The 27,655-nt window shown below is 45.0% G+C and overlaps 1 protein-coding gene across 2 annotated transcripts in view; it reads right to left on the bottom strand.

The window, feature by feature from the left end:
- The window catches only part of STPG1 (sperm tail PG-rich repeat containing 1), a 117,897-nt gene that overhangs the window by 70,504 nt on the left and 19,738 nt on the right, over positions 1–27,655 (bottom strand). Inside the window, exons 3-5 of one of the 2 annotated variants that reach the window (XM_073615481.1) lie at positions 20,945–21,066; positions 7,723–7,821; positions 1,398–1,577 (exon numbers count right to left, since the gene is read on the bottom strand). In XM_073615481.1, coding sequence (XP_073471582.1) covers positions 1,398–1,577; positions 7,723–7,821; positions 20,945–21,066 — 401 coding nt within the window. The remainder of the gene's footprint in view (positions 1–1,397; positions 1,578–7,722; positions 7,822–20,944; positions 21,067–27,655) is intronic. The other variant, XM_073615482.1, reaches the window with a different exon arrangement.

Genomic DNA, 27,655 nt, shown 5'->3' with positions numbered 1-27,655 from the left:
GAGCTCTTTGTGAGGTGATTTTTATTTCTGCCACGGTTTCCTCCCAGTACCATATTTCCTGCCCAAACTTTCACAGTTTGTTCCCTGGGGCAAAAAGGTTCAAATGGATACCTTTTGAGCCTGCAGGCTCCGCTTTGTCCTTCTCTTCTCTCCTCAGCGGTGTGGAGCTCTAACAATGCATGTCTGCTCTGCTAGGCTCCGCCTCCTGCCCCCCCATACCTCTACCTTTCAACCCTTTTTCTTCTTTCTCTTTCCTTTTCTCCACCTTACGATTAAAGCTCATTATCAGAATTTATTTGACCTATATACACTCTACTTGTAAACAATATGTATAGTAGGTATAAATCATTTAAATACCTACAAAAGTAACTAAGGAAATGATATATATCTTTAATTTAGGTTTACGTGAACCCAATGTTTAATATTTGAAATTTCATGATATTTACCTATATAAACCCTACTGTAAAACAATGAGCTTACTTTATAGATCCTTGTAAACTTACTTTATGTATCTTTATAACATTGTATACTCAATAAACTTCTTTTGACAAGGAAATCCATGAAAACACATTACAACGCATCTCAACAAATGCATTATGTGCGTTGTAATGTACATGGACTCATCGTAATACACGTAAATGCTCTAATGCGTCAACAAGAGTTGGATGTGTGTTTTGGATGTGTTGGATGTATATTTTGAAGCCTATTGACATCCAATATAACATACTGCAGTGCATGCTGAAAACTTGCAACAACACACGTTCATGCACATTGGTGCTAGTTGTATGCTTCCATTCATTTTAATGGAACACTCATCAAGGGGATGTGAATCCAGCCTTACACTATTGGATATGTAAAGAAGCAAAATCATATTTTAGAAAGCAAACTTTATTCCTTGCAGCAGTGGCAGTCCATTACTGAATCATTGAGTATATTAGAAATCGTATTTTAGGGAACATTCACATATGGGCCAAGATTGTAATTTTTCTAGTGCAGAAAAACACCAATCTCCACAAGGGCACACAGAAAACAATTATTTTTGATATGCCTTGCTCACATTTCAGTGCAGCCTTTGGGTGAACTGTGGTGTGGTATGGAAATCTGCAGCATGTCTGCATTTTTCTGTTCCACGCCACAGCTCCTGCACAGCTGCGTTTCTGGCTAAACTGCAGTGCATAGAGATGAAAGAAATGTCAGTGTGTGACATTTCGATAAAGTTAAAAAAAAAAAGTAAACAGCGCTCTGCACTTTAAAAGTGCAAGGCAACACTGACCAGAATCAATACTTTCTGTAAGCTATAACATAGCACAGGGATTGTGAAGCAGCCCGTAAACTGGTAAATGGTTAGGAGAAAGTGATCTGTCCCATTTGGATGAAAATAACTGACAAACACTTACATTGTACTGATTTGGAGCTGGTGTCTGAAGTTTTGTGTCTTCCACTTTTATAGCTATAGGCTGATGGAACACGCTAGAGTTGCTTTTGTTAAAATCCTGTTTTGCAAACAGGGCATCTTTTATGTAGTATGAGTTCGGTGCAGGGGTCCGACTGACTCTAAAGAACGTACTTCGGGGTGCCTAAAGAATAAACAGTGCCATAAATATTTTCTTTTCTTCAATACTGGCTATCAGAACAAGTCAAGTATACAGTATCAAATTATTTTATCCATAAACTAAAATATATGGTGGATGTCTAACTAAAGCTTTTGCACTCAGAATATGTAAGAGTACAAATACTGTACCTGTTGTGTAATGCCATATCATGCACAATATTCTAAAAAAAACAACTGTAGGGGCTGGCCTACAGTGCATGTTTGGTGGTCACTCTACACTACAGCATGATTCACATTTAGAAGAGGCCTACACCTTAAACGTAACCCATGCTGTTAAAATAGGCAGGCTACCATTGCTGAATGCTCATTTTGAAAATGCTGGTTCTCTGCCTGTTAAATTGGCCATAAAAGGCTTTAATACTTTCTGAGTCACCAATCTGGAAGATCAATAGTTTTGATTTTCATCTGACTTTACTAGCTCCCTGCTCATAGCAGGTAACGTTTTAAAAAAAGTACTTAGCCCAGAGGTAGCCAGGCAGCTAACCGTATGTGTGCCACCAATATTCAGGATAAGACTAATTCTTCCTGACCTCCTAGGCCAAACTGTTATATGCTGCCCAGCACAGTCACTGTAGAAAGGCAGCAGGAACAGATGAAAGATCAGAGTTCCACATGGCTCTTTGCAATGCAGGAGCAGCAGCAGGAAGATGCTTCCTCGATGCTGAATGGCAGTAAAGAGAGTGCAAAGCACATGACACTCCTTTCAGCAGATGATGTACTCCTTGCTGGTGGGAAGCAAGCAATTCAAAGGAGCCTAACAATCCAATGAGGTAGCTCCTGATGCTTGGCCCATTTGGCATTCTAACATAGTGAATCTTCAGACATACTACAAAAGCCAGGCTAAGGATAGGCTGCTTCAGATAGCTGCAGTCATAGAGACCAGCTTTAGCAGTAATGTAGGAATCCTGATTGAACAGAAAAACTAAGAAAAAAGAAGAAAAATGCTAGCTAGACTTTTCCCAACAGAACTGAAAAAAATGCATCCATCGTCCTAAGGAAAATGGTAAAACACTGAGGCATGCTGGTTGTAGGAGGGGTTATCCTGAGCTGGCCTAGAATTGTTTGTTAGCCAATGTCTCATCCTCCTGTAGGTGGCAGTATAATCTTTGTCCTCAATTTAGTAAATATTTTGTTATTCATGGAAAGAAAATTATGCTGGCAGCACAAATGCATTTTTTAGGCAATTTCAATACTTGTCCAATTGCTTTTGACCATGCATAAAAATAAATGAATCAGGGCAACCTACAACTTTAATTTTGGATTCACTCCCGAAAAGACTTAATATTTTGAGGCTGACTTAGTAAAGCACAGGGGCGACCCGTCCATTAGGGACGCCCGGGCGCCACCCCCCCTATCCACAGCCACTACGTCAATCCATGCATCCGGCCCCTTTCTGGACACCGGATGCATGAATTACAAAGGGGGAGGGGTTTTGAGGCACCTGATTAGAGCCTGAGGCTCTAATAGGCTTCAAAATAGGGTGGGCTCGGGTGCGCTACAAACCCACCCAGGTGTGTTACAATAGTGAATGAATATTTGCTATGGAAACGTTGATCCTCCTCCCAGCCAATCAGGAAGCGGGTATGAGACCTGTTTCCCGATTGGCCGAAAAGAGAAGCATCCCAATTGGCCGCCGAGGAGGAGGGAGGAAAACGGAAGCCACTGAGAGCAGAAGAAGGGGAAGCCACCGCAGCTATGATGCCCGCAGAGAGCAGGGTGTGATGCCCTTTATCGATAAAGGGTGTCAAGACAAGACGGTTTTTACGATTAATTTTAACTTTCTTATACTATGTATCAATTTATATTGGATGTATGTTGTTTCTCTGTATCCCATTTATTAATCATGATTACTGTGATTTATATGTTCATTAATCATGCTCATTGTTTACTGATTAACTGTAATGAATATTTTTATGATCCTTAATTGATATGTTAAGTATCTACACAATAAAAATCATGTTACTATTATTATTATCATTATTATGATTATTTACACTATGATTATCATTATTGCCATTATTATTATTATGTATTCATTTACCATATGTCTATCAATCATGTATATCTTACGTGATTGTGTCACTAAATTGACTATTCATTATGATTTTGGTATATTGTGTGTCTATCAATCATGTGTACATTTTATGTGATTGTGACATTCAATTGAATTAGAGTTTATCATTTGCTTTCTATTTTTGTTTCTCTTGCAAAGACATGCCCCATGTAAAGTCCCAACCCTGCCTCTTTTTTATGCATATTCATTTATTTGGGATGGCATGCCTTTGCTAGCTGTGCCAGGTCACTTCTACTTTTTAATTGTCCATTTAGTAAACCAGTCTCATATGTTGCAAAGTGAGCATAGGTGCACTCTTTTTGAAACTTTTTGGGAGTGAATTTGAAACTTATAATTGTAGGTTGGCTTGATACCTTAGCACAAAGATGTTGTGCTATAGCAGATGTGTCCAACCTGAATGCGGCCCAACACAAAATCATAAGCTTAATTAAAAATGTTGATTTTTTTGTGGGGGAATTTTTCTGTAAAATACATTTGCACCTAGCGAACACATATGCGGCCGACAAAAAATTTTGACAGTGTCTCTTTACTGAACTTTTTTTTTATATATATACGTTTTTTTTTTTTTCCCAATGAAAAATCTCCCATTCTTCGAACCAGATGTTGATGCGTTCGTTTATCAAAAACAGTGTCAAATATCGCACTCATTTTATGTTGCCCACTTTTACATTTATAATAAAAAGATATTCTGAAAAAATTAAGTTTTAGGTACATTATCTATATCAGTGATCTTTAACTTTCCTGGTGCCCATCTCCATGAAAATGAAAAATTCCACCCTGTCCCACACTCAAGCGTCAAATGCAGGGCTGTCTTTACTGCAGGGTCAAAGGGGCAGCTGCCCTGGGCCCTGTCATTATTGTGGGGCCCAAAGCAGCTGCTCACTGAGCCCGCAACTAGTTTTCCCGGTGTAGCTGAGCAGCCGATTCCAGGGGTGGACTGACCATTTGAACACTGTTTGCGGCCAGCAGGGGGCACCATAAGAGGCTCTTGGTTTCTTTATTGGGTTGCCATGCCATCCGGTGGAAAAATAGAGAGCTGGCCATGTCCTTCCCACCTGCCTCACCACCACTACCAGCCCAGACTCGCTCCCGCGGTCTCCGCCTGCATGCATTATGGCAGTCTTCAGTCTTGTGACCAACGGTGGGCCGGACTCAGATGTACACATGGACAGGACTCACGGGGAGAAGGCTGCTGGACTCATATTACAGGTGGCTGTCTGAGGGTAGCAGGAAGATGGTGGCCTGCAGGTGAGATGTGTGCTGTTGTTGCTGTTCAGAGAGGGAGAGCCGCACCCCAGAGGAGCTTGTGAGTGTCACCCAACCCCCATCACACTATGTGTACACCCAGCCTGCATCTGTCACCACCCATCATATGTCTGTATTGTGTACAGTCACACCCAGGGCTCTGTCACCTTCCTGTCAGCAGCAGGCTCTGTCTTATCATTGCTTGTTCTTCTCCCTCCCTGGGTTGCTCCTAGCTACAGGGGCCCGTGTAGCCCTCCTGTCCTATCAGTGTAGCTGAGCGATCTCCCCTCCCACCGCTGCACGGGCCACTGCAGTCTCTAAACGGCTGTGCTATGACAGGGAAGAAGTGCAGTTGAGGGATCTCTGTGTACTCACAATCTGTTTGCCACTCCCCACCTCCTACTATCAGCAGCCGACTCTGTCTAATCGCTGCTTGTTCTTCCCCCTCCCTCTGTCTAAGCAGAACAAGCAGCCAATCAGAAGAGACTTGGGGGCATGATGGGACATGTAGTTCCCAATGAATGAACTATTCACTAAAGTCCATAGTGCATAAATATACCTTTCTTTTAAAAAAGGAGGGAGCAAGATTTGCCCAGGCAAAAATTCACCAGGACAGTGCAGTGTTCTGTGGAGTTAGTGAGAGGAACATGTGGTACATATCCCCCCAGAGAGAGACTGATCTGCTGAAAAACAAGCAAGCACCATGTGGGGGAAACTGCAAGAGCGAGAGGACCATGTTGCTGAGCCACTGCCAGGCTACAAACCTTGCTCTACTGCTTACTGTAGTCATCCAAAATCCTCATTGAAGGGACCACTTCTGCTGTGTCACTGGATCTGGTAAGAGTGCTTTGGAGGTTACTTGCTACCAAAACTAGAGAATGAGCCATTAGGAACTACCTAACCATCTACCTTATAGCTGTGGTACCAGTAGCAGAACTCCCAGGATCACAAAGGTCGCATTGTGACTGGGCCCTGGCGTTCCACCACTGTGGGGTGCTCCAGATGGCAGGAAAGGGGCCCCCTGAAGAACATGCTAGGGACAGATCCCCCACCCCAGCAGTGATCAGGTGGCTCCCACTGGAGTACTGATCATCCCTGAGACAGAGCCTTCTGCGAGGATCGTAGTAATTGGACGGAATTCGGGAAGGGTTGCAGGAAAGAAAGCCGGGGGGGCCCAAGAAAATGTTTGCCCAGAGTCCAATCATTATTAACAACGGCCCTGGTCAAATGCTTGTTATGCCTAAAGGTTATTGTATAAGAGGCTTTACTTTCCCTACATGCCCACTCCAGCCAACTTCAGTGCTCCCCTTCTTTGCCCAAAGCTCCAGTCTGTGGGTGGAGCCTCAACATCGGCACATACAATACAGCAGCATTAACTCTGTATTGTGTGCTGAGGAAGCTGGAGAGTGACAGAGGCTGGAGAGTGATGAGGCTGGAGAGTGACAGAGGCTGGTGAGTGATGAGGCTGGAGAATGATGAGGCTGGAGAGTGACAGATTCAGTCGCAGCACAAAGAGCAGGCTGTGGGGGACCGGATGCAGCAATATAGGGAGCCCGAAAGGGTAGAATTTTTTCATCTTCCTGGAGTTGGGCTTCAAGAAAGAAGCGTTTTTAAATTCATTGTTTGTCAGAGAACTCACAGTGTTAGTGCCCATCTCCGTGCAGCAGTAACTAACGGCCATGCGCAGTGTCCCCGACGGAGACGAACGAGTTCCGGAGCGAACGTTCACACCCACGCACCCGTACGAACGTGTGCGCGCATCCGCACACCCATACGAGCGTGTGTACGTTCTCACGTACGCACATTCACACCCACCAATCCCAGCGCACAGCGCCATATATAAACAAGGTCTCTGCCTGATACCAGTGCTAGATCGTCTTCAGCTTGTTCCTGAGTTTCTGATTCCTGTGTGACCTGTTACCTTGCTCCTGACAACCCGGCTTCCTTGACTACTCTCCTGGATCACCCCTGCCTGTTACCTACCTCTACTGATTATACAGACCTTGGCTTGGACCTACGGCTCTGCTTCCTGACTTTGTACCTCGCTGCCCGCCCATTGCCAACCTCTGCCTGTCCTTGACTACGAACTTGCCTTCTGTTTAGATACCTTATTGCTAGCCAGTTGCCAACCTCTGCCTGTTCCTGGCATTGCAGTTGTTCCTGAATCCATACCTACCTGCCTGGCTTCTACTGAACAGTTCTGGTGATCAGTCTTCTCGTCTTACTCCAAGAGGATCCTGTATCTCCAATTTCCAGCTTCCAGCCGCAGGCACCTGCACCCTTCCATGCCCTAGCACTCCCTGTCCTCACTACCAGGGGTGTTGAGACCGGATCCGAGCGAGAGGCCACCCTCGGCATTTTAGACTCCGCTGTAAGGTACGTGACATTGTTAGAAAGGTACACTTGTTCAATAAAAATGCTGTCAGTTTTCTTTTAGAAACCTGTGTCTGGGTAGGGAGCACAATGGTTCTATCCTCCACAGCTCCACCCCATCTAGTGAAAAGTTATGTACTGGCTCTGCTTCCCCATCCACCGATGTTTGTTGAAGCAGACATGGGTTGAAAGGGGCAAAGCCAGTAAGAGGTGTCCAAGAGGTAGCACAGGCAAGTGGCTGCCAAACATATATTTCTGCTACAGCAGGCACTTACCAATACCTTTTCTAGATCTTACACCATTAAAATGTGGTATTTGTACACTCACGTTGTTATTCCAATACATATGTCTTATATATCAATTGTATACAATATTATACAGAAATTAATGCATCTCTGACCTTAAGTCAATATAATACCTTTGAAGGAAAGCCTCCAGTCCCTTTTGCTGATAAAGAGACATTGTTGATATCTGGTCCATTGGAAATATTATAGGATCCTGGGCCGGGATTTTCATTCTGGTATAAAAATAAACTGCATTATTGCATTAACCTTTTGAAAGCAATATACCTTTATTTTTGATATTTGATGTGTCGTATGGCAATACGCAAAGATATATTATTAAAAATGTTTTATATAAGTGCTAGAAAAAATATAAAGTGGTTGTAAACCCTCAAATATACCCAGTGACAGTGGCGGCTGGTGCTAAACTTTTATGGGGGTGCCAGGAAACAAGCCCCCCTCCCCAGATCCGCACTCACCCCTCCTTCGCCGTGGCTTCCCCGAATTCTCCTACCGGCCAACCCGGTCTTCTTCAGATCTGCCTCCTGTCCTGATTGGCTGGGAGGAGAAGCTGGGAACCAATAGCGAATATTGATTCGCTAGTGTCACAAGTGGGTGGGCACTTCCCCCCTGAGCCCAACCTTTATCAAGCCAGTTAGAGCCTCAGGCTCTAATCATGTGCTTGAAAAAAAAAACCCATAGAAAGCTATGAATCTGGCGCCCCACATGCACACTGCATGCATACTAGAGGGGCGGCGCCCCTGTGCCCCTTATGGACCGGCTGCTGCTGCCCAGTGAAGTGAACAGCCACAGATGATATAAGGGATGAAACAAATCCACATAAGTTTTACTTATTTATCTGCAGGTGACATGCTGATAACAGGAACAAGCACCAGAGAGAAACCACATTTAGAGCTTTGGAGAGAGATAAGTAAACACTACAGATATGTGTACTTTGTTCAGATTTGATGACTGAGGTTTACAACCACTTTAAAGGGTAAGTAAGGTGAACTCACACAGAACCCCCATCTCGCCCCTCCTGTCCCGCTGAACTGCATGGTGGCGATCACCTGTTCTGAGTCCCGGTATAGCCACCTCACAGCTTCGGGGCTTAGAAATCCCAGAAGCTTAATCTCCTACCAGTCAGAACCCGCGTAGCCCATCCTCTCAGCAGGGTAGAAGAAGAGAGAAAGCTGATTTCTAAGCCCTGGAGCCATGAGGTGGCTCAGAACCGGTGATCGCCGCCATGCAGGTAAGCAGGATAGGGGGGCGAGGCGGGGGTCCTGTGTAAGTTCAACTTACAGACTTTTCTACAGCAAGGACACAGCAAACAGATAAATTATAGCAAGGACTATACTTTACTTTATTTACTGTAAAAACAAGCAATGGGTGTAGAGAACAAATTCTCTTAAATCCTAGGGTAATCCTAACTTAGGAAAATGATGCCCCGTTCACATCAGTGCGGTGCAGTTATTCATATCGCATTTTTATGAGCATTTTACATGTTTGTTGCATCTTTAATGCACATTCATAAAGTAATACCCCAAAATGATGTATCACAATTCTCAAAAAACATGAACAAAAACAATGTGCATACAAAAATGATATAAATATACAAATAAAGTCCAATGAATATCCAAATGTGAAAAATATCAAAAAACAATATCCAGCTTGAATGCACTTTAGTCACCACTGTGACATGTCATACGCAAAGTAAATCCACCATCCATGTAGATGAGCCTCTCACCTCACTGACATGACTCCTGCATTACCAGTAGGTCTCACCACGCATTTTTCCCTCTCTGGGGATGAAGAAAACAGCTACTGTATCTAATGCTTCTCTGCCTCTTATTCGGATGGATGGATGGGTAGATATATCTCAAATCCTCACAGCACGCATGAAGAAAAAGCACACAGACCTAGTGCTCACCGTTTAAAACTCACATTAAAATATTGCACTTACAAAAATGGCACTATAGGCAGTGCTAACCGTGGATCGCTTGTCTCTCATACACAACCGCAAAACAGCTAGATGCAGAGATGGTCGCAGCCCGACATCAAAAACGAGATTCCTTGTCCTATACACAGGTTACGTCCAATCATCTGAACTTCCTCAGGCTTCCTCCCCTACTGAGGAAGTCCCGATGATTGGATGTAACTTCCTCCCCTACTGAGGAAGTCCAGATGATTGGATGTAACGTGCGTATAGGACCTATCAATTTATCCAAATAAGAGGCAGAGGAGCATTGGAGACAGTAGCTGTTTTCTTCATCCTTAGAGATGGAAAAATGCATGGTGAGACCTACTGATAATGCAGAGGTCATGCCAGTGAGGCAAAAGGCTCATCTACATGGGTGGTGGATCAATTTTGCGTATGACATGTCACAGTAGTGATTGAAGTGGATTCAAACTGAATATCGTTTTTTGATATTTTTCACATTTGGATATTCATTGGACTATATTTGTATATTTATATAATTTTTGTATGCACCATTGTTTTGCACATTGTTTTTGTTCATACCTTTTGAAAATTACGCTACATCATTTTGGGGTATTAATTTAGTCTAGTAAGTTCAGAATCACTTATAGGTGTTGGCCAGCAACTGATTTAGCACTTATTTGGTTTGTTTAATAATCGATTGCACAGATATAAAGTGTGCATTCTAATATAGTTTAATAACAGCGCAGCTAAAAATGAATGTAAAACCGGCATAAAAATGCAACACGGACAAACTGCACCACACTTATGTAAATGTGGCCTTACACCACTTTGACAATTCAGCAGTCTGGGGCCCAGCTGTTTTGTCGGAGCACTCTGGATAATGTTCCTTTAAACACTCAAGGACTTGGTCCTATTTTTTCAGACTTGGTGTTTACAAGTTAAAATCCCTTTTTCTTTTTGCCTAGAAAATTACTTAGAACCCCCAAACATTTTTTTTTCTCGGACACCCTAGAGAATAAACTTGCGGTCATTGCAATACTTTGTGTCACACTGTATTTGATCAGTAGTCTTACAGCCGCAATTTTTTGTGGAAAAAATACACTTTTTTGAAGTAAAAAAATAACACAACAGTAAAGTTAGCCCAATTTTTTTATATTGCGAAAGATAATGTTACATCGAGTAAATTGATATCCAACATGTCATGCTTCAAAAATGTGCCCGCTCATGGAATGGCGACAAACTTTGACCTTTAAAAATCTCCATAGGCGACGTTTTAAAATTTCTACAGGTTACCAGTTTTGAGTTACAGAGGAGGTCTAGTGCTAGAATTACTCTCGCTCTAACGATCGAACGAGTAAATTGATACCCAACATGTAACGCTTCAAAATTGCACCCGCTCATGGAATGGCGACAAACTTTGACCCTTAAAAACCTCCATAGGCGACATTTTAAAATTTCTACAGGTTACCAGTTTTGAGTTACAGAAGAGGTCTAGTGCTAGAATTACTCTTGTTCTAACGATCTAACGAATGGTATTCCACTTCAAACAGCCGACATACAACTGTGGCGAGCGGTCCTTAAGTAGTTAAACTGATGATAACACTGGTTCTGGTCCCTTTAAGCTCTGATAAAGTCACTGGCTCTGTGATACTTGAAGATAAAACTTTCCCATCTTTTGTCAAAGTGTAATGTGGATTTGGCCAATGACCTCTTAACCACTTGTGTTAACAAGTGGTTTCCACTGTATACTGGGTGAAACGCAGCCAGTCTGTGCCTGCAGCATCCGTCCCCCTTAATCAAGCATCAGGCTCCACCAACATCTGTGGCTCTCTCCATTGTCTTCAGATATGTGTAGCACTCTCCTAGATAGGTGCTAATATTAGTTAGAGTTAATTCTGGCTCACTGTGTTCAGTGGAGCTGTATTTTTGGTTCTAAATTAAGCTTGTCTCACTGTAACCAGTGTGGCTGCAATTGCTGTGTTAGGTAAATTCAGTTGTGCTCACTGTGATAAGTGCAGCTGCATGTAATTAGTTAGGTCTGCTCAGTGTTTCACCTGCTGCAGGTTTGATTGTTTCCTCTGCTTTCCAGAGAACTATAGAACTCTCTGGAACATAGATGTGGAACAATGCAAATAACAGCATGAATAATTATACAGCCCTGGCCAATCCCCAGGAGGATGGCCCTGAAGGCTGCTGGGAGTCTGTATAAATACTCTGAGTCACTGAGCTTTTAGGTCTATTCCTTCAGGGAAGAAACAGCCCCAGTCTTGTAGCCCTTTAGGGCAACTCTGCCATGTGCTTGCTGTTCGTGAGACCTCAGGTTGGGTGACCTGAGGGCCTGGATGCTGAAGCTACAGAGACTTTCTTAGAGACTTTTGGACTACTGCCACCCCTCGTGTTAGAGAATCAGCTGGGTGTTTGACCAAAGAGGACATTAGCTGGACAGAGGACAGAGCTCAGTCTATCTAGTTATTTGTGTAGGGACTCTGGTTGCTCTAAAGATAGAAGCATGTGTGCTCTTAGCTGCTTCTGCTAAAAAGCAGTCAACAGTTTGCTTTTGCAAGGATTTCTGCTTCAGATTTACAGAAAGGAGTTTACTGTTCTCAACTTGTATATGAATTGTGGTGTGTGGGGAACAAGTGTGCAATTAAATTTACCCCTAGAAGGTACCATCCCCAAAAAACATGTACAGACCCCTGGAAATAAGTGGGACTTTAGATGTACATTCTAGGTTATATTAGACACACTAGCGTTGCACTTTTATTTTAAAATTTTCTTTGTGCCTGATATCTGAGTTAAAGTGCTAAGCTGCTGGCTATTTTATGTACTAAGGGAGGATATCTCTTTACACTTATATTAGACACCAACTCATAAGATGTATACAAAAAAATTACAATTTTATTCAATATCATAAGGGTTAAAAACATATACTGTATTAAGAACATATTCACACAGACAGTAGCCATATAGATCTTCGTCTTGGCCTTGGGATCCAGTATGTGGGCCAACGCGTTTCGCGGGCTGCCCTGCTTCATTAGGGCCTTGGATCCCCAAATAGTACTATATGGTGAATGTATGAAACGCAACAACTAGTCTGCCAGGTCCATGGGGAACACAATCCAATCCTCCAATGCCCACTCCCATCCATAAAGGTTAGCAGGTGTAAAAATCCAAACTTAAGATGCAAGAGCCAGATAGATGTTGTATATCACAGATGCAATCCATATAAAGCAAGTGAGCTTAGGTCAAGTGGGTGGTGCATTGTTATATCTAAGTAAGTTTATCTCCAGCAAATTGGAGCTATAGCAGACTAGCTTGTATAAAAAGGTTATTTCATACAGCATGGCATGTGGTAACGACGACCTGCATTTGAATCTCAGCCGGTTAAGCAGGGACTGGCCGAAATTCAAACCATGTATGGACAGGCTGATTGTACCCAAGTTGATTAATCGATTAATTGATCAACATGGGTACAACCAGCCTGTCAGATTTTACATGCATTTTTTTGCCAGCAGGAGTGTCAGAAACCATGAACCAGACCGAGATAGAAGTACAGTAAAATCACACTTGTTTATTAATAAAAATAAAGAGGTAAATAGAGTAAGCGTAGTCAAAGCATAGCCAGAGTCCAGTAACCGGATCGGGTAGTCAGCCAAGCCAGAGTTCAGAAACCAGATCGGGTAATAAGCCAGGCCAGAAGTCAGGGATCCAAGTAGAGGAACAGCAAGCAGGATAAGGAGCCAGAAGGGATGTCAGCAAAGCCAGTCTTTAAACAGGAACGCAGGAGATGGTTTCTTGTGATGTGATCAAGGCGAAGGCAGGAATGAAGTGAGCTGGAGATCTTTAAGTAGGGGGGACTGACGAGCAGATCCACAACAGCTGGTTAACTGTGGAGAGAGTTGAGAGCTGGCAATTAGCCAACAGCTGAGTGGCCAGCTCAGAGAAGGAAGGGCTGAGCCAGCCCTGACAAGGAGAACACAATAGCTCCGCAGAAGGATTCCCCCATCATCACTGCCTGTGTTGATTGGATAATTGGGCAATCTTCTTTCCTGTAACCATCTATGATCAGCTTTAATCATGTCCCTTCAGTCCATCCTAATTTAAAACTTTGAGGTCCTTAAGGGGCCTACATTGTAGCTGAGCTACCTGCAAAACTGGCAAATATTATATCACTACTGTACCCTACCTGCTCCATCTGCTGTGTCAAATCACTGCCAGTTCTTCTCCTTACTAGACCTGATGCCACACTGACACAGGAGCTGAGAGTATTACCTTAATGATATTGCCAGGGCATGCAGCCAACAAGGCAAACTGAAACAACTGCCTCAGTTGACATTCTGTGATGAGCAGCAACTGAGCTTGAAGTGTCCATATGGTACACCATCCTCACTGCAGTTCAGTAACATTGCCTTTATACACAGGGCAGAATTACTGAGCTGGTTGTTAGGATACTTTGGCCACCTGTACCATAACAACCAACTTCTTGAATGATCCTGCCTTGAATCTTGTTTGTCTTGAACCTTGAACTCTTTGCTCCTCCTATAAACTTCCTAATTTAAGCCATGTCTCTGCACTACCCCTTTGCCAGATTATTATGCTCACTCTAGCCAATATCTCGCTTTTGTCTCTCCCATCGCCATCCGTATCTTCGCTACCATTCGTTACCGACCTTTGGCTTGTTCCTCGACAATGCTTCTGGTTTATCCCTACCTGCTATATCTGCTACTGGACCCTGGCTTGCTCACTTCCTGGTTGGGCAATCCTGAGGGCCACAACCTGGTACTAACACGCAGCAAAGCCCATCTCCACCATCAGGAGCTGACCATGACAGAGGGGATGGCAAAAAAAGCTACATGGGGTGGCTTCCGGAATGTCCAAGAGACACGGTATAGCAGGATGACCAGAAACGTACAAAAACTGATACAGTCTCTATGTTTGCATGTTGTTTTGTGGATTGTGGGTGGGTTGCCACCGTAAAGGGGACACATGTCAGCAGGGCCGGACTTATCATTGGGCTTGACTGGGCTCAAGGCCTTGGGCCCGCCTAATAGGGGGCCCCGCGGGCAGGGCTGGATCCACAGCAAACTACCGCCCGCTAGCCAGCCTGTTTCACCGGCACCGCTGCTTATTATGTAACGGGGACCGATTGGGCTCCTGTACTCTCACTTCCTGGTAGCGGTGGAACGCAAGATAGAACCTCCCATGTCTTGCATCATTTCTGGCTGATTACATCACGTCTGCCCTATCGTGCGTTCCACCGATACCAGGAAGTGAGAGTACACAAGCCTGATCGGTCCCCGTGAAATAAGCAGTGGTGCCGACAAAATGGGCTGGCTAGCAGGCGGGAGTTTGCCGCCCCCCCGAATGTTAGAAATCATGGGGCCCCCGTACATCCTACCTGACGGGGCCCCCTTCGACCTGGTGGCAGGTGACATGGCAAGTGAGACACTGCATCCGCTGACAAGTGACACCCTGCATAGGCTGACAAGTGACGTGGCAAGTGACACCCTGCATCCGCTGGCAAGTGACACCCTGCATCCGCTGACAAGTGACGTGGCAAGTGACACCCTGCATCCGCTGGCAAGTGACACCCTGCATCCGCTGACAAGTGACGTGACAAGTGACACCCTGCATCCGCTGGAAAGTGACACCCTGCATCCGCTGACAAGTCACGTGGCAAGTGACACCCTGCATCTGCTGACAAGTGACACCCTGTATCCGCTGACAAGTCACGTGGCAAGTGACACTCTGCATCCGCTGACAAGTGACACCCTGCATCCGCTGACAAGTGATGTGGCAAGTGACACCCTGCATCCGCTGACAAGTGACGTGGCAAGTGACACCCTGCATCCGCTGACAAGTGACGTGACAAGTGACACCCTGCATCTGCTGACAAGTGACGTGGCAAGTAACACCCTGCATCCGCTGACAAGTGACATGGCAAGTGACAATCCGCATCTGAAGGCAGGTGACGTTGGCAAGTGACACGCTCAGGCTCCGACTAATTCTGCTTATGGTGAGTTGAACTATTTTATTTTACATAATAATGTAATAATAGAAATATTGCACTTCAATCATTTTTTTTGCGATACGCCACTGCGTTGATTTAACTGACAATTGCGCAGTTGTGTGATGCTGTACCCAAACACTCGGCTACTCTCGGCTCCGCTCGGGACTGCGAGAGGACCCGAGAGCCACCAAGAGGACCCGAGAGCCGCCGAGATACAGAGGACTCTGTATCTCGGTGGCGCCATTTTTAAACTTCAAGACTGCAATGACAAGGCTGCAAATGACACTGGGGCAAGGCTGCAAATGACAAGGCTGCAATGACACTGGACAAGGCTACAGATGAATGGACAAGGCTGCAGATGGACACTGATGAGGCTGCATTGATGGGCATTTAAATGTAAGTTTTTTCCTTAAACTTCCCTCCTAAAAGTTCTTTTCCTTAAAATTCCCTCCTAAACTTGGGGTGCGTGTTATACGCCGGAGCGTGTTATACGCTGATAAATACGGTAATGTATAGAAGGTAGGGCCCGAAAGTGACTCAAGCCCAGGGGCCCCCACCACCCTAAGTCCTGCCCTGCATGTCAGTCACACCTTTTTTTATACTTTTTAATACATTTAATACATTTGTCTATTAATATACAGCAATAGTATACCTGGTATTTGTTACCAGCACAATAGTGCAAACTAGTTTTAGGGCACTCGATTCACATTTTTCCTATGTATGGAATCTAAAGTCAAAGTACACGAGTCAGTGTTAACAAGAAAATCAACATAAACACACATGGTGGCAAAAAATTCAGATATGTGAACAGTGAATAATTTCCTTTTTCCTCACCCCATCTGACTCAGATCTGCTTCAGGGCTACTCTGCAAAGAAAACAGGGAGGGATATGAAACAAAACAAAATTCAAACTCACCTTGAATTCTGCACATTGACAGCTTAAGCTTTTAATGAAACCTGGATTCACGTCACCAAGGAGGAAGTTTCAATGGTATGAACAAGCAGGAACAAAAAACACCTGTGTGTTTCTTAAAGCAGACTGCACTAATGCTGTACTAGGCTTAATGACAAGATGCTCAGATTCAGGCCTTTGTTTCATAAGAAAATTTCTTAATGAGAAAAAGGTGTATGTCATTGGATACACATTTTAGGTTGCTATTGTAATTTTTGATCCAAATTTTTGCTTTCTCACTGTATGTTGATGTCTGCATTTCAGGTGTGAGTTTGGAGGTTCTTACTGTAGTGTTTCTCTCTGTATCTGGGAACATAATCAGAAATCTTGCTGAAAGACTGTTGAGATAAATTCAGTTAGTCACATAACCATACAGGACACTTACACTGATTTAGAGATTATTAAACTGCTTAGCTGCTCTAGCTTAACAGACTTCATCAACTGCCAGTGCACCACTGTTCTTCCCCATGAAGAACAAAGGTTCACACAGACCGATAAAGTTTTTTAGGGACAATTTTAATTTTATTATTGCGTAATTTCTTATAAATCTGATAAAAAAGACCAATCTATGTATTAAGATCAACTCCACAAAAAATAGGATGGCATCAAGAGTACAGCCCAGCATTCAGAGTAAAAATACAACCTCCTAACTATAAAGCAACCCAACTTGGGCTACACCAGTTTTTAAGCCTAGTACACATGGGCCGGATTGTTGAGCGGCAATCGGACCGTGTGTACTGCAGCCAGTCCGTCAGAAGGCGGCTGAACTGGGCATGACCGAAAAAGGTCTGCTGACCGGAGTGTTCTGGTAGGTGGGTGGGGGCAGTCTTCCTGTCAGAACACAATAGCACAGCAGGGGAGATCGCTATACTAACATCAGATAGTTAGTACAGCGGCTCCTCCTGAGCTGTCAGTTTTTTTCCTTCAGCCCCGCTGGGTTGAACAAAAAAAATAGTAGTGTGTACCAAACTTTAGCCTAATGCCGCGTATACACGATCCGACATTCCGACAACAAAATCCTGGTTTTATTTCCGATGGATGTTGGCTCAAACTTGTCTTGCATACACACGGTCGCACAAATGTTGTCGGAAATTCCAAACGTCAAGAACGCAGTGATGTACAACACGTACGACGAGCCGAGAAAAATGAAGTTCAATAGCCAGTGCGGCTCTTCTGCTTGATACCGAGCATGCGTGGAAATTTATGCGTTGGAATTGTGTACACACGATCGGAATTTCCGACAACAGATTTTGTTGTCAGAAAATTTGAGAACCAGCTCTAAAATTTTTGTTGTTGGAAATGTCCGATGGAGCCTACACACGGTCGGAATTTCCGACAACAAGCTCACATCGAACATTTGTTGTCGGAAATTCCGACCGTGTGTATGCGGTATAACAGAACTTGTCTACAACGGCATTCACATGCTGGTCCTGCAGTAATTGTATCTTTAGGTGTCAGCCTGATCAGTGCACCTGCTGCTCTCTGGCACTACATTCTCCTCTGGAGGGTGGAGCCCTGAAATCTACTCAGTTACCATACCATAAGGCCTGTGCACATCTTGTGAGGTAACCATCAAAATGTGGACCCAGGGTAGAAGGCATTACCCTACTCAATACTCTACAAAACCTCTGGGCTCCAGGACCCAATCCAGGATTTACCAATCCTGGAGAAAAGCTAAAAGCCAATTTTTCCTAATGAGACACATCCTGGAACCCCTCAACCTGCATAGGTGAGAACCCTGGTGACACCAAATCCTCTCTACACCATGACGCAACACAGCCCTGTAATTCAATTTTGGGTTTAAGGTAAAAATTATACCTGTCAATATCACACATACTTCCAAAGTTGAATTCTGCACATCCCTTGCGCTACTTCCCTAGTATTTGCTGCTCATCCAGAACCTGAAATGACCACTGTTTTTGAAATCCCTAACAACGTGGTGCTCTGTAGAAAATTATATGGGGGATGTATGCTGAAAGAAGTCAACTAAGGCCCCTTTTACACTGGGCCATTCAGCTGTAGTGTGTCCCTTCCTACAATTTAGTAGGCCCGGCAGGGACAGGTGCATGGTCCAGCCCCACTGAAGGCAGTCTGTCAGTCTATGGTGGGTTGTGGCTGGACAGGGCTGAATGCTATACTGAATGGTAAGGCTTAGGCCCCCATTCGTTCAAGGACAATATCTGTGAACATACAAGGCCCTTAACATTGGTACCACTCAGTAAAGTGTTCAGCCCTGTCCAGCTGCAACCTGCCACGGACTTTGACAGGTTGCCTGAAGCAGGGCTGTACACTGTTTCTGTCCCTCTCAGATGCACTAATGTGTCGGGAGGGACATGCTGCAGCTAAACAGCCCTGTGTGCAAGGGGCCTTAGGGTTCAAAAGTTTTCTTAACATATGAAGCCACTTCCGATTTCTCTGCTTATAAGGCAAACCTATGCTGCTTCCACAACACAGTCTGATTTTAAAAAGTTTTAATAACAAAATTACTTAACGTGGTAGGTAATGAAAATTGTAGACCCTGTATTAAACAGTGTGCTTTCTAAAAACGACTAGGATACTGTGTTTAAAGCAAATGCAATGGGGTTGCTTTAATTCCTCCTTACCTCTCAAGCACATACTCATCTTTCCTTTGCTTCCCCATTGCTCTATTTAGTGATGGGAGGTAAAGGAAATGCATAGTACTCCTAGGCTCTAAAGGGGAGGTAATTCACTTTATTTGACAGCTGTGGGCCAATCAGTGCTATCACATGGGGATTTCATAGCCGTGCTGAGCTATGACTTCAGTGACATGTAGTGGAGGAGCAAAATAAGTACAGGGGGTCCCCTAGTTACAAACATCCGACTTACAAACGACTCCTACTTACAAACGGAGGGAGACAACAGGAAGTGAGAGGAAATCTACCCCTAGGAAGGGAAATTCTCTCCTGTAAGAGCTATCATGGGGGAAAGGTACCTCCACTGATGCTTTAGTACCAAGGCTTGATTCAACAACAACCCAAAATTTTCAAAATCCAATTGTCAAAATGTACCTGTTCCAACTTACAGATTCAACTTAAGAACAAACCTACAGTCCCTAACTTGTTTGTAACCCGAGGACCCCCTGTATATGTGTCTTTAAAGGTGATCTGCATTAAAGAGGATCTCCTAACAATGAACCCATCAAAATGTTCTTGGAATGGGAGGTGGACTAGCAATTAGCCAGGAGTAAAGTAAACCCTATTTCTTCATCAGAGTAAATCATGTCCTAAATTGCATTATCTGCAATAATGTTATGTAATTAAAGAGGAAAAATCACAACTTCCTCTCATCACCAAAAAGTAAGCCCTCATTATACTCATGATATGCAAAACTAAAATAAGGATTTAAATGATATCAAACTATGAACATTACATTTCTTCATTCCTTTGCTGTATTTCTGTATGTTATAGTTTATAAGATCGATATGTGCTCTGAAAGAATGCAAAGATAAAAAGCCTGTATATCCTTGAGAAGGATGCTGCATCCTCTCAGGACAGCTGCTATTAAAACTGAACAGGTGAATGATCTATAATTACTTAAAACTAAATGTATCTTTAGAACATTGGAAATATAGTAGCTAGCCCTTAGGGCTGATTGCTTAAGAACGTAAGAAAAAAAAAGTCACAGGGTGTTGCCTCAAGTACTGATTCAGCTATCTGTAATGAAAGATTGATTGATGAACTCTCTTTTGAAATGAAGAATCATATATAAATGATGTAGGCATTATTTTAGGTATAAAAATACATTTGTTACATGAGACTATAAATGTTAGAAAGGATCACTGAGCTAGTAAATGTCCAATTTAAGCTCAGTTTAAAAAAAGTAATTCATATCATTCATTTTACCACCCCAATTTTTTTAATTCTATTCAGACACCCTTGAGATTTACACACCTCTGCCATGACCCTCTAAGAACTCTTATGGAGATTATATCAATGAAGATATGGTGACCTATAAAAAGCCAGCATGTGATTTAGTTTGTCAACAACGATATAAACAGAAATATCTCTTTTGAATTCAGTTGAACTTGGTCCCATTCACATCTGAGCAACGCTGACGTGGGAGCATTGCATTTTTTGCGCTTTTTTTGCTTATTTGTTTAGTGCATTTTTGGAGCAACACCATTCACTTCAATGGGCTACCCTCTGCTCCAAAGTATCTTCTGTACCCTTTTTTGGAGTGGATTTTGGCACACTTGAATAGTTGTGCCATTAACAATGAATGCCACTCAAATGTACATTGTCTGTTTTTTAGCGAGTTCCAGAATCGAGGGCAAAATCGCTTAATTTTGCCCACACTTCTGCTACACTCAGATGTGAACAGGGCCTAGATATACAAATAGAAAGACCTTGAATTTTATCCACACGTTTCATAAAACAGCAAATAGTACTTAAATATTAACATACAGTAGCTATACTAAAAGTATATTGCTGTTACCTGATTTAGATTGTAGGAAAATCTCAGTGACCTGGAGTTGAAACCTTTCTTTTCTGACTCAGCAATAAACACAGTCTGGTGTTTTGTAGGAATTGAGGAAGGAGTGGTAGGTATCTTGATCCCTTTAATGACCAGAATAAAAACACAAAAGAAGACAGAGGAAATAAAAACCAAATGTCCAAGTGTCATCCCACAATATGTACATATCATTGTTGACCAGTTGATATAGCCATTTGAGAATCATTTTATGTTACTGTATTTCTTGCATCTATAGCATATAACTTTTGTAGATGTTAAAGATGCAACACCAGACAACAAACAACATCAGCTGAACTGTCAGTTATCTAATAAACCCTGCAAACTCACTACAATCAGGGCCGTCTTTAAGGTAGGCCAAAAGCGGCAGCTGCCCTGGGCCCTGTCATTGTTGTGGGGCCCAAAGCAGCTGCCTCATACTTGCCAATAGGGATGAGCTTCGTGTTCGAGTCGAAGCCACGTTTGACTCGAACATCGTGTGTTTGGTCGTTCGCCGAATTACGAACGATATGGGCCGTTCGCGCCAAATTCGAGTGGCGCTCTTACGGGCCCATATTTCACTGCGGCATCGCAGTGCATTGCTGGCTGATGATTGGCCAAGCATGCACTATGACCCGCATGCTTGGCCAATCACAACGCTGTGTGTACAGAGAGCCGTAATTGGCCAAAGCCAAGGAGGCTTTGGCCGATTATGGCTCAGGGGGTTTAGTACACGCCCCACACTATATAAGGCCGCCTGCACCTCGGCCCTGTGTAGTGTGTTCTGGCTTGAGAGAGAGATAGACAGAGAGAGAGACAGTTTCATTTGATTTAAGTTAGATAGAGTAGGCAGGTTGAGTCAGTTAGCTGACAGTGTATTGTCTATATATATATATATATATATATATATATATATATACACTATGCGTCCCAAGTGTTGTGTATATATATATATATATATATATATATATATATATATATACTGTATTCAGTTTAGCTAGATCCTGTTCTTCTCTTCCTAATATACTGACAGGCAGGCAGGTGTTTTTACAGTATTTCCAGTTACTGTACTGTGTACCCTGCACAGTTGCACCTACAGTCAGGTGCTTGTGTAGGCTCTTGAAGTATTTCCAGTTACTGTACTGTGTACCCCGCACAGTTGCACCTACAGTATAGCTACCTGCAGCCAGGTGCTTGTGTAGGCTCTTGAAGTATTTCCAGTTACTGTACTGTGTACCCCGCACAGTTGCACCTACAGTATAGCTACCTGCAGCCAGGTGCTTGTGTAGGCCCTTTGAAGTATTTCCAGTTACTGTACTGTGTACCCCACACAGTTGCACCTACAGTATAGCTACATGCAGCCAGGTGCTTGTGTAGGCCCTTTGAAGTATTTGCAGTCACTGTACTGTGTAACCCGCACAGTTGCATCTACAGTATAGCTATCTGCAGCCAGGTGCTTGTGTAGACTCTTTGTACAGTATTTCCAGTTACTGTACTGTGTACCCTGCACAGTTGCACCTACAGTCAGGTGCTTGTGTAGGCTCTTGAAGTATTTCCAGTTACTGTACTGTGTGCCCTGCACAGTTGCACCTACAGTATAGCTACCTGCAGCCAGGTGCTTGTGTAGGCTCTTGAAGTATTTCCAGTTACTGTACTGTATACCCCGCACAGTTGCACCTACAGTATAGCTACCTGCAGCCAGGTGCTTGTGTAGGCCCTTTGAAGTATTTCCAGTTACTGTACTGTGTACCCCACACAGTTGCACCTACAGTATAGCTACATGCAGCCAGGTGCTTGTGTAGGCCCTTTGAAGTATTTCCAGTTACTGTACTGTGTACCCCACACAGTTGCACCTACAGTATAGCTACATGCAGCCAGGTGCTTGTGTAGGCCCTTTGAAGTATTTGCAGTCACTGTACTGTGTAACCCGCACAGTTGCATCTACAGTATAGCTACCTGCAGCCAGGTGCTTGTGTAGACTCTTTGTACAGTATTTCCAGTTACTGTACTGTGTACCCTGCACAGTTGCACCTACAGTCAGGTGCTTGTGTAGGCTCTTGAAGTATTTCCAGTTACTGTACTGTGTACCCCGCACAGTTGCACCTACAGTATAGCTACCTGCAGCCAGGTGCTTGTGTAGGCTCTTTGAAGAGTTTCCAGTTACTGTACTGTGTACCCCGCACAGTTGCACCTACAGTATAGCTACCTGCAGCCAGGTGCTTGTGTAGGCTCTTGAAGTATTTCCAGTTACTGTACTGTGTACCCCGCACAGTTGCACCTACAGTATAGCTACCTGCAGCCAGGTGATTGTGTAGGCAGTTGAAGTATTTCCAGTTACTGTACTGTGCACCCCGCACAGTTGCACCTACAGTATAGCAACCTGCAGCCAGGTGATTGTGTAGGCTCTTGAAGTATTTCCAGTTACTGTACTGTGCACCCCGCACAGTTGCACCTACAGTATAGCTACCTGCAGCCAGGTGCTTGTGTAGGCTCTTTGAAGTATTTCCAGTTACTGTACTGTGTACCCCGCACAGTTGCACCTACAGTATAGCTACCTGCAGCCAGGTGCTTGTGTAGGCTCTTTGAAGTATTTCCAGTTACTGTACTGTGTACCCTGCACAGTTGCACCTACAGTATAGCTACCTGCAGCCAGGTGCTTGTGTAGACTCTTTGTACAGTATTTCCAGTTACTGTACTGTGTACCCTGCACAGTTGCACCTACAGTCAGGTGCTTGTGTAGGCTCTTGAAGTATTTCCAGTTACTGTACTGTGTGCCCCGCACAGTTGCACCTACAGTATAGCTACCTGCAGCCAGGTGCTTGTGTAGACTCTTTGAAGTATTTCCAGTTACTGTACTGTGTACCCCGCACAGTTGCACCTACAGTATAGCTACCTGCAGCCAGGTGCTTGTGTAGGCTCTTTGAAGAGTTTCCAGTTACTGTACTGTGTACCCCGCACAGTTGCACCTACAGTATAGCTACCTGCAGCCAGGTGCTTGTGTAGGCTCTTGAAGTATTTCCAGTTACTGTACTGTGTACCCCGCACAGTTGCACCTACAGTATAGCTACCTGCAGCCAGGTGATTGTGTAGGCAGTTGAAGTATTTCCAGTTACTGTACTGTGCACCCCGCACAGTTGCACCTACAGTATAGCAACCTGCAGCCAGGTGATTGTGTAGGCTCTTGAAGTATTTCCAGTTACTGTACTGTGCACCCCGCACAGTTGCACCTACAGTATAGCTACCTGCAGCCAGGTGCTTGTGTAGGCTCTTTGAAGTATTTCCAGTTACTGTACTGTGTACCCCGCACAGTTGCACCTACAGTATAGCTACCTGCAGCCAGGTGCTTGTGTAGGCTCTTTGAAGTATTTCCAGTTACTGTACTGTGTACCCTGCACAGTTGCACCTACAGTATAGCTACCTGCAGCCAGGTGCTTGTGTAAGCTCTTGAAGTATTTCCAGTTACTGTACGCTTGCACAGTTGCACCTACGGTATAGCTACCTGAAGACAAGTGCAGGTGTTATCATACTAATAATACTACAGGCAGGAAGTTGATTCTGCTAGCTGCAGTATAATCGGTATATATATATACATCCCAGTTTTGTGCAGCTCACTGCAGGCCAATAGTATGTCTGGAAGGCCAACAGGGAGACGCAGACAGTCACAAGCCGATAAAAGAGGGCAAGCAGGCTCTGTGTCTAGAGCCAACAGTGCTGGTCATGGACGCGGTGCATCCTCATCAGCACGTGGCCGTGGAACACGCTTGTCCTTTTTTTCGGCAGCTGGCCGTGTTGAGCCGCAACATGCGGAAGACTTGATCGAGTGGATGACCAAGCCCTCCTCATCGTCCTCATCCTCTCTCACCCAGACTCAGGGTACTTTGTCTGGCAAAGCAGCTGCCAATGTGGCCTCTTCCCTCGGCTCAATGGCATAAGTGACTCCTTCCCTAGCCCCACCATGTCCTCGAACTGTTTGACCACAGTGTTGGGTACATGCACCAGGAGGATGCCCAGCTTTTTTAAGGCTCCGATGATGGTACTCAGCTAGAGGAAGGCAGTAACTTGAGCCCAGACAGAGGGGGTGCCCAAGAAAGACAGCAATCTGGCAGTCATGTTCCCCCTGCTGCAGCATACTGCCAGGTTTGCTCCAGTGATGAGGAGGGAGGGGATGATGAGGTCACTGACTCCATGTGGGTGCATGATAGGAGAGAGGAGGAGGAGGCACATCACCAACGAGGCAGGATGCCCTCCAGGGGCCAGCCTAAGGGCAGCACACTGACTGCATCACACCGCAGAGCTCCGCATGTGCAGGGCGCTGCTGTCTCAGCATGTTATTCCAAAAGTTCTTTGGTGTGGGCCTTTTTTGAGACGAGTGCATCAGATCCCACCGCTGCTATTTGCAACATATGTCTCAAGCGTATCTCGCGTGACCAAAGCATCTCCCGCTTGGGCACCACATGCTTGACCAGACATATGTTGACCTGCCATGCAGTTCGTTGGCAAGCGTACCTAAAAGACCCACACGAAAGAACAAAGGGGACCTCTCCTTGCTCCTCATCAGCTGGGATCTCCAACCCCACTATACCTTCGGTCCTCTCTGAGACCTGCACTGAGAGGAATGAAGGTGTAGAATTAGATGTGTCACAGCCAAGTACTTGCGGGCAATCTACTATCGGTACACCGACGTCAGATTGTACCAGGCAAATTTCCCTGCCCCAGCTGCTGCACCACAGAAAGAAGTTCGCTCCCAGCCATCCACATGCCCAGCAGTTGAATGCTAGCTTGGCAAAATTACTAGCACTTCAACTGCTTCCTTTTCAGTTGGTAGACTCTGCCCCCTTCCGTGAGTTTGTGGAATGTGCGGTTCCTCAGTGGCAGGTTCCCAAATGCCACTTTTTCTCACGGAAGGCGATTCAGGCTCTCTACTGGCATGTGGAAGGCAATGTCTTGGCCTCGCTGGACAGGGCGGTCAGCGGTAAGGTGCATATTACCGCTGACTCATGGTCCAGCAGGTATGGACAGGGACGTTACCTAAGTTTCATGGCGCATTGGGTGACTCTGCTGGCAGCTGGGAAGGATGCAGGACAAGGTGCAGTAGTGTTGGAGGTTGTTCCGCCACCACACCTCCAAAAAGCCAGTACTGGTGATTCTGACACACCTCTCTCCTCCACCCCCTACTCTTCTTCTTCCTCCATGGCCTCTTCCTGTGCTTTGTCCTCTGAACCAGCGGTGCTCCGTAGGCGTTCAAGGGGCTATGCAAGTACGCAGGCCAAAAGATGCCATGCGGTGCTTCAGCTGGTGTGCTTGGGGGACAGGAGCCATACTGGAGCAGTGATTCTGTCAGCTCTGCAGGGGCAGGTTCAGAGGTGGCTGACGCCACACCAACTTAAGGCAGGAATGGTGGTTTGCGACAATGGCACCAACCTCCTCTCCGCCCTCCGACAGGGACAACTGACCCATGTGCCCTGTTTGGCTCACGTCCTTAACTTGGTGGTGCAGTGGTTCTTGGGCAGGTACCCGGGCTTACAGGATGTCCTGAGGCAGGCCAGGAAAGTCTGTGTGCATTTCCTCCGGTCATATAATGCCAGTGCTCGGCTGGCAGACCTCCAAAAGGAATTTAACCTGCCCACGAACCGCCTAATCTGTGACATGCCCACCAGGTGGAACTCAACGTTGGCCATGCTGCAGCAGCTGCACACGCAGCAGAGGGCCATCAATGAGTACCTGTGCGACTATGGCACCAGTGACAGGGTCAGGGGAGCTTGTCTTTTTTCCCCACGCCAGTGGGCCATGATCAGGGATGCATGCACTGTCCTGTCACCATTTGAAGAGGCCACGAGGATGGTGAGCAGTGACAGTGCATGCATCAGTGACACTGTCCCCCTTGTCCACCTGTTGGAGCACACGCTGCGTGGAATAATGGACAGGGCACTTGAGGCAGAACAGAGGCAGGAAGAGGACTTCCTTAGCTCTCAAGGCCCCCTTTATCCAGACAGTGTTCCTGCGTCCCCGCCGATCACACAGGAAGAGGACTAGGAGGAGGAGGATTGTGTCAGCATGGAGGTGAAGCCTGGCACTCTGCATCAGCAGCAGTCTTTAAGGGATCATTTACAGTCCCAAGAAACCCATGGACTTGTACGTGGCTGGGAGGAGGTGGCTGCGGATCATGACGTCCTTAGTGACCCAGAGGACTCCGGACCGAATGCCTCAGCAAACCTATGCTGCATGGCCTCCCTGATCCTGCAAAGCGTGCGGAAGGATCCTCGTATTTGTGGTATCAAGGAGAGGGATCAATACTGGCTGGCAACCCTCCTTGATCCACATTACAAGGGTAAGGTTGTGGACCTTATCTTGACGTCGCAGAGGGAGCACAGGATGAAACATCTTCGGGAGGCCTTGCAGAAAGGTCTGTGGAACGCGTTCCCAGAGACTGGTAGGTTACAAACTCCTGTTCCTGGACAACGAGTTGCTGAGGCTTTGGTCAGTCAAAGAAGGAGCAGTGGAGAAGGTGGTCGTCTGACCAATGCGTTCAGACAATTTTTTAGTCCGCAGCCCCAAGGTATGATTGGTTCCAGCAACCATCGGCAGCGTCTGTTTTACATGGTGCAGGAATACCTAGGGGCAAGATCTGACTTGGACACCTTTCCCACCGAAAATCCTCTGGGTTACTGGGTCTTGAGGATGGATCACTGGCCAGAG

The sequence above is a fragment of the Aquarana catesbeiana genome, linkage group LG02 (genome assembly GCF_042186555.1).
Source record: "Aquarana catesbeiana isolate 2022-GZ linkage group LG02, ASM4218655v1, whole genome shotgun sequence".
NCBI classification, from domain to species: Eukaryota; Metazoa; Chordata; class Amphibia; order Anura; family Ranidae; genus Aquarana; species Aquarana catesbeiana.
Note: the sequence above shows the minus strand (reverse complement) of the source record. Positions and strands in the feature narration are given on the sequence as shown.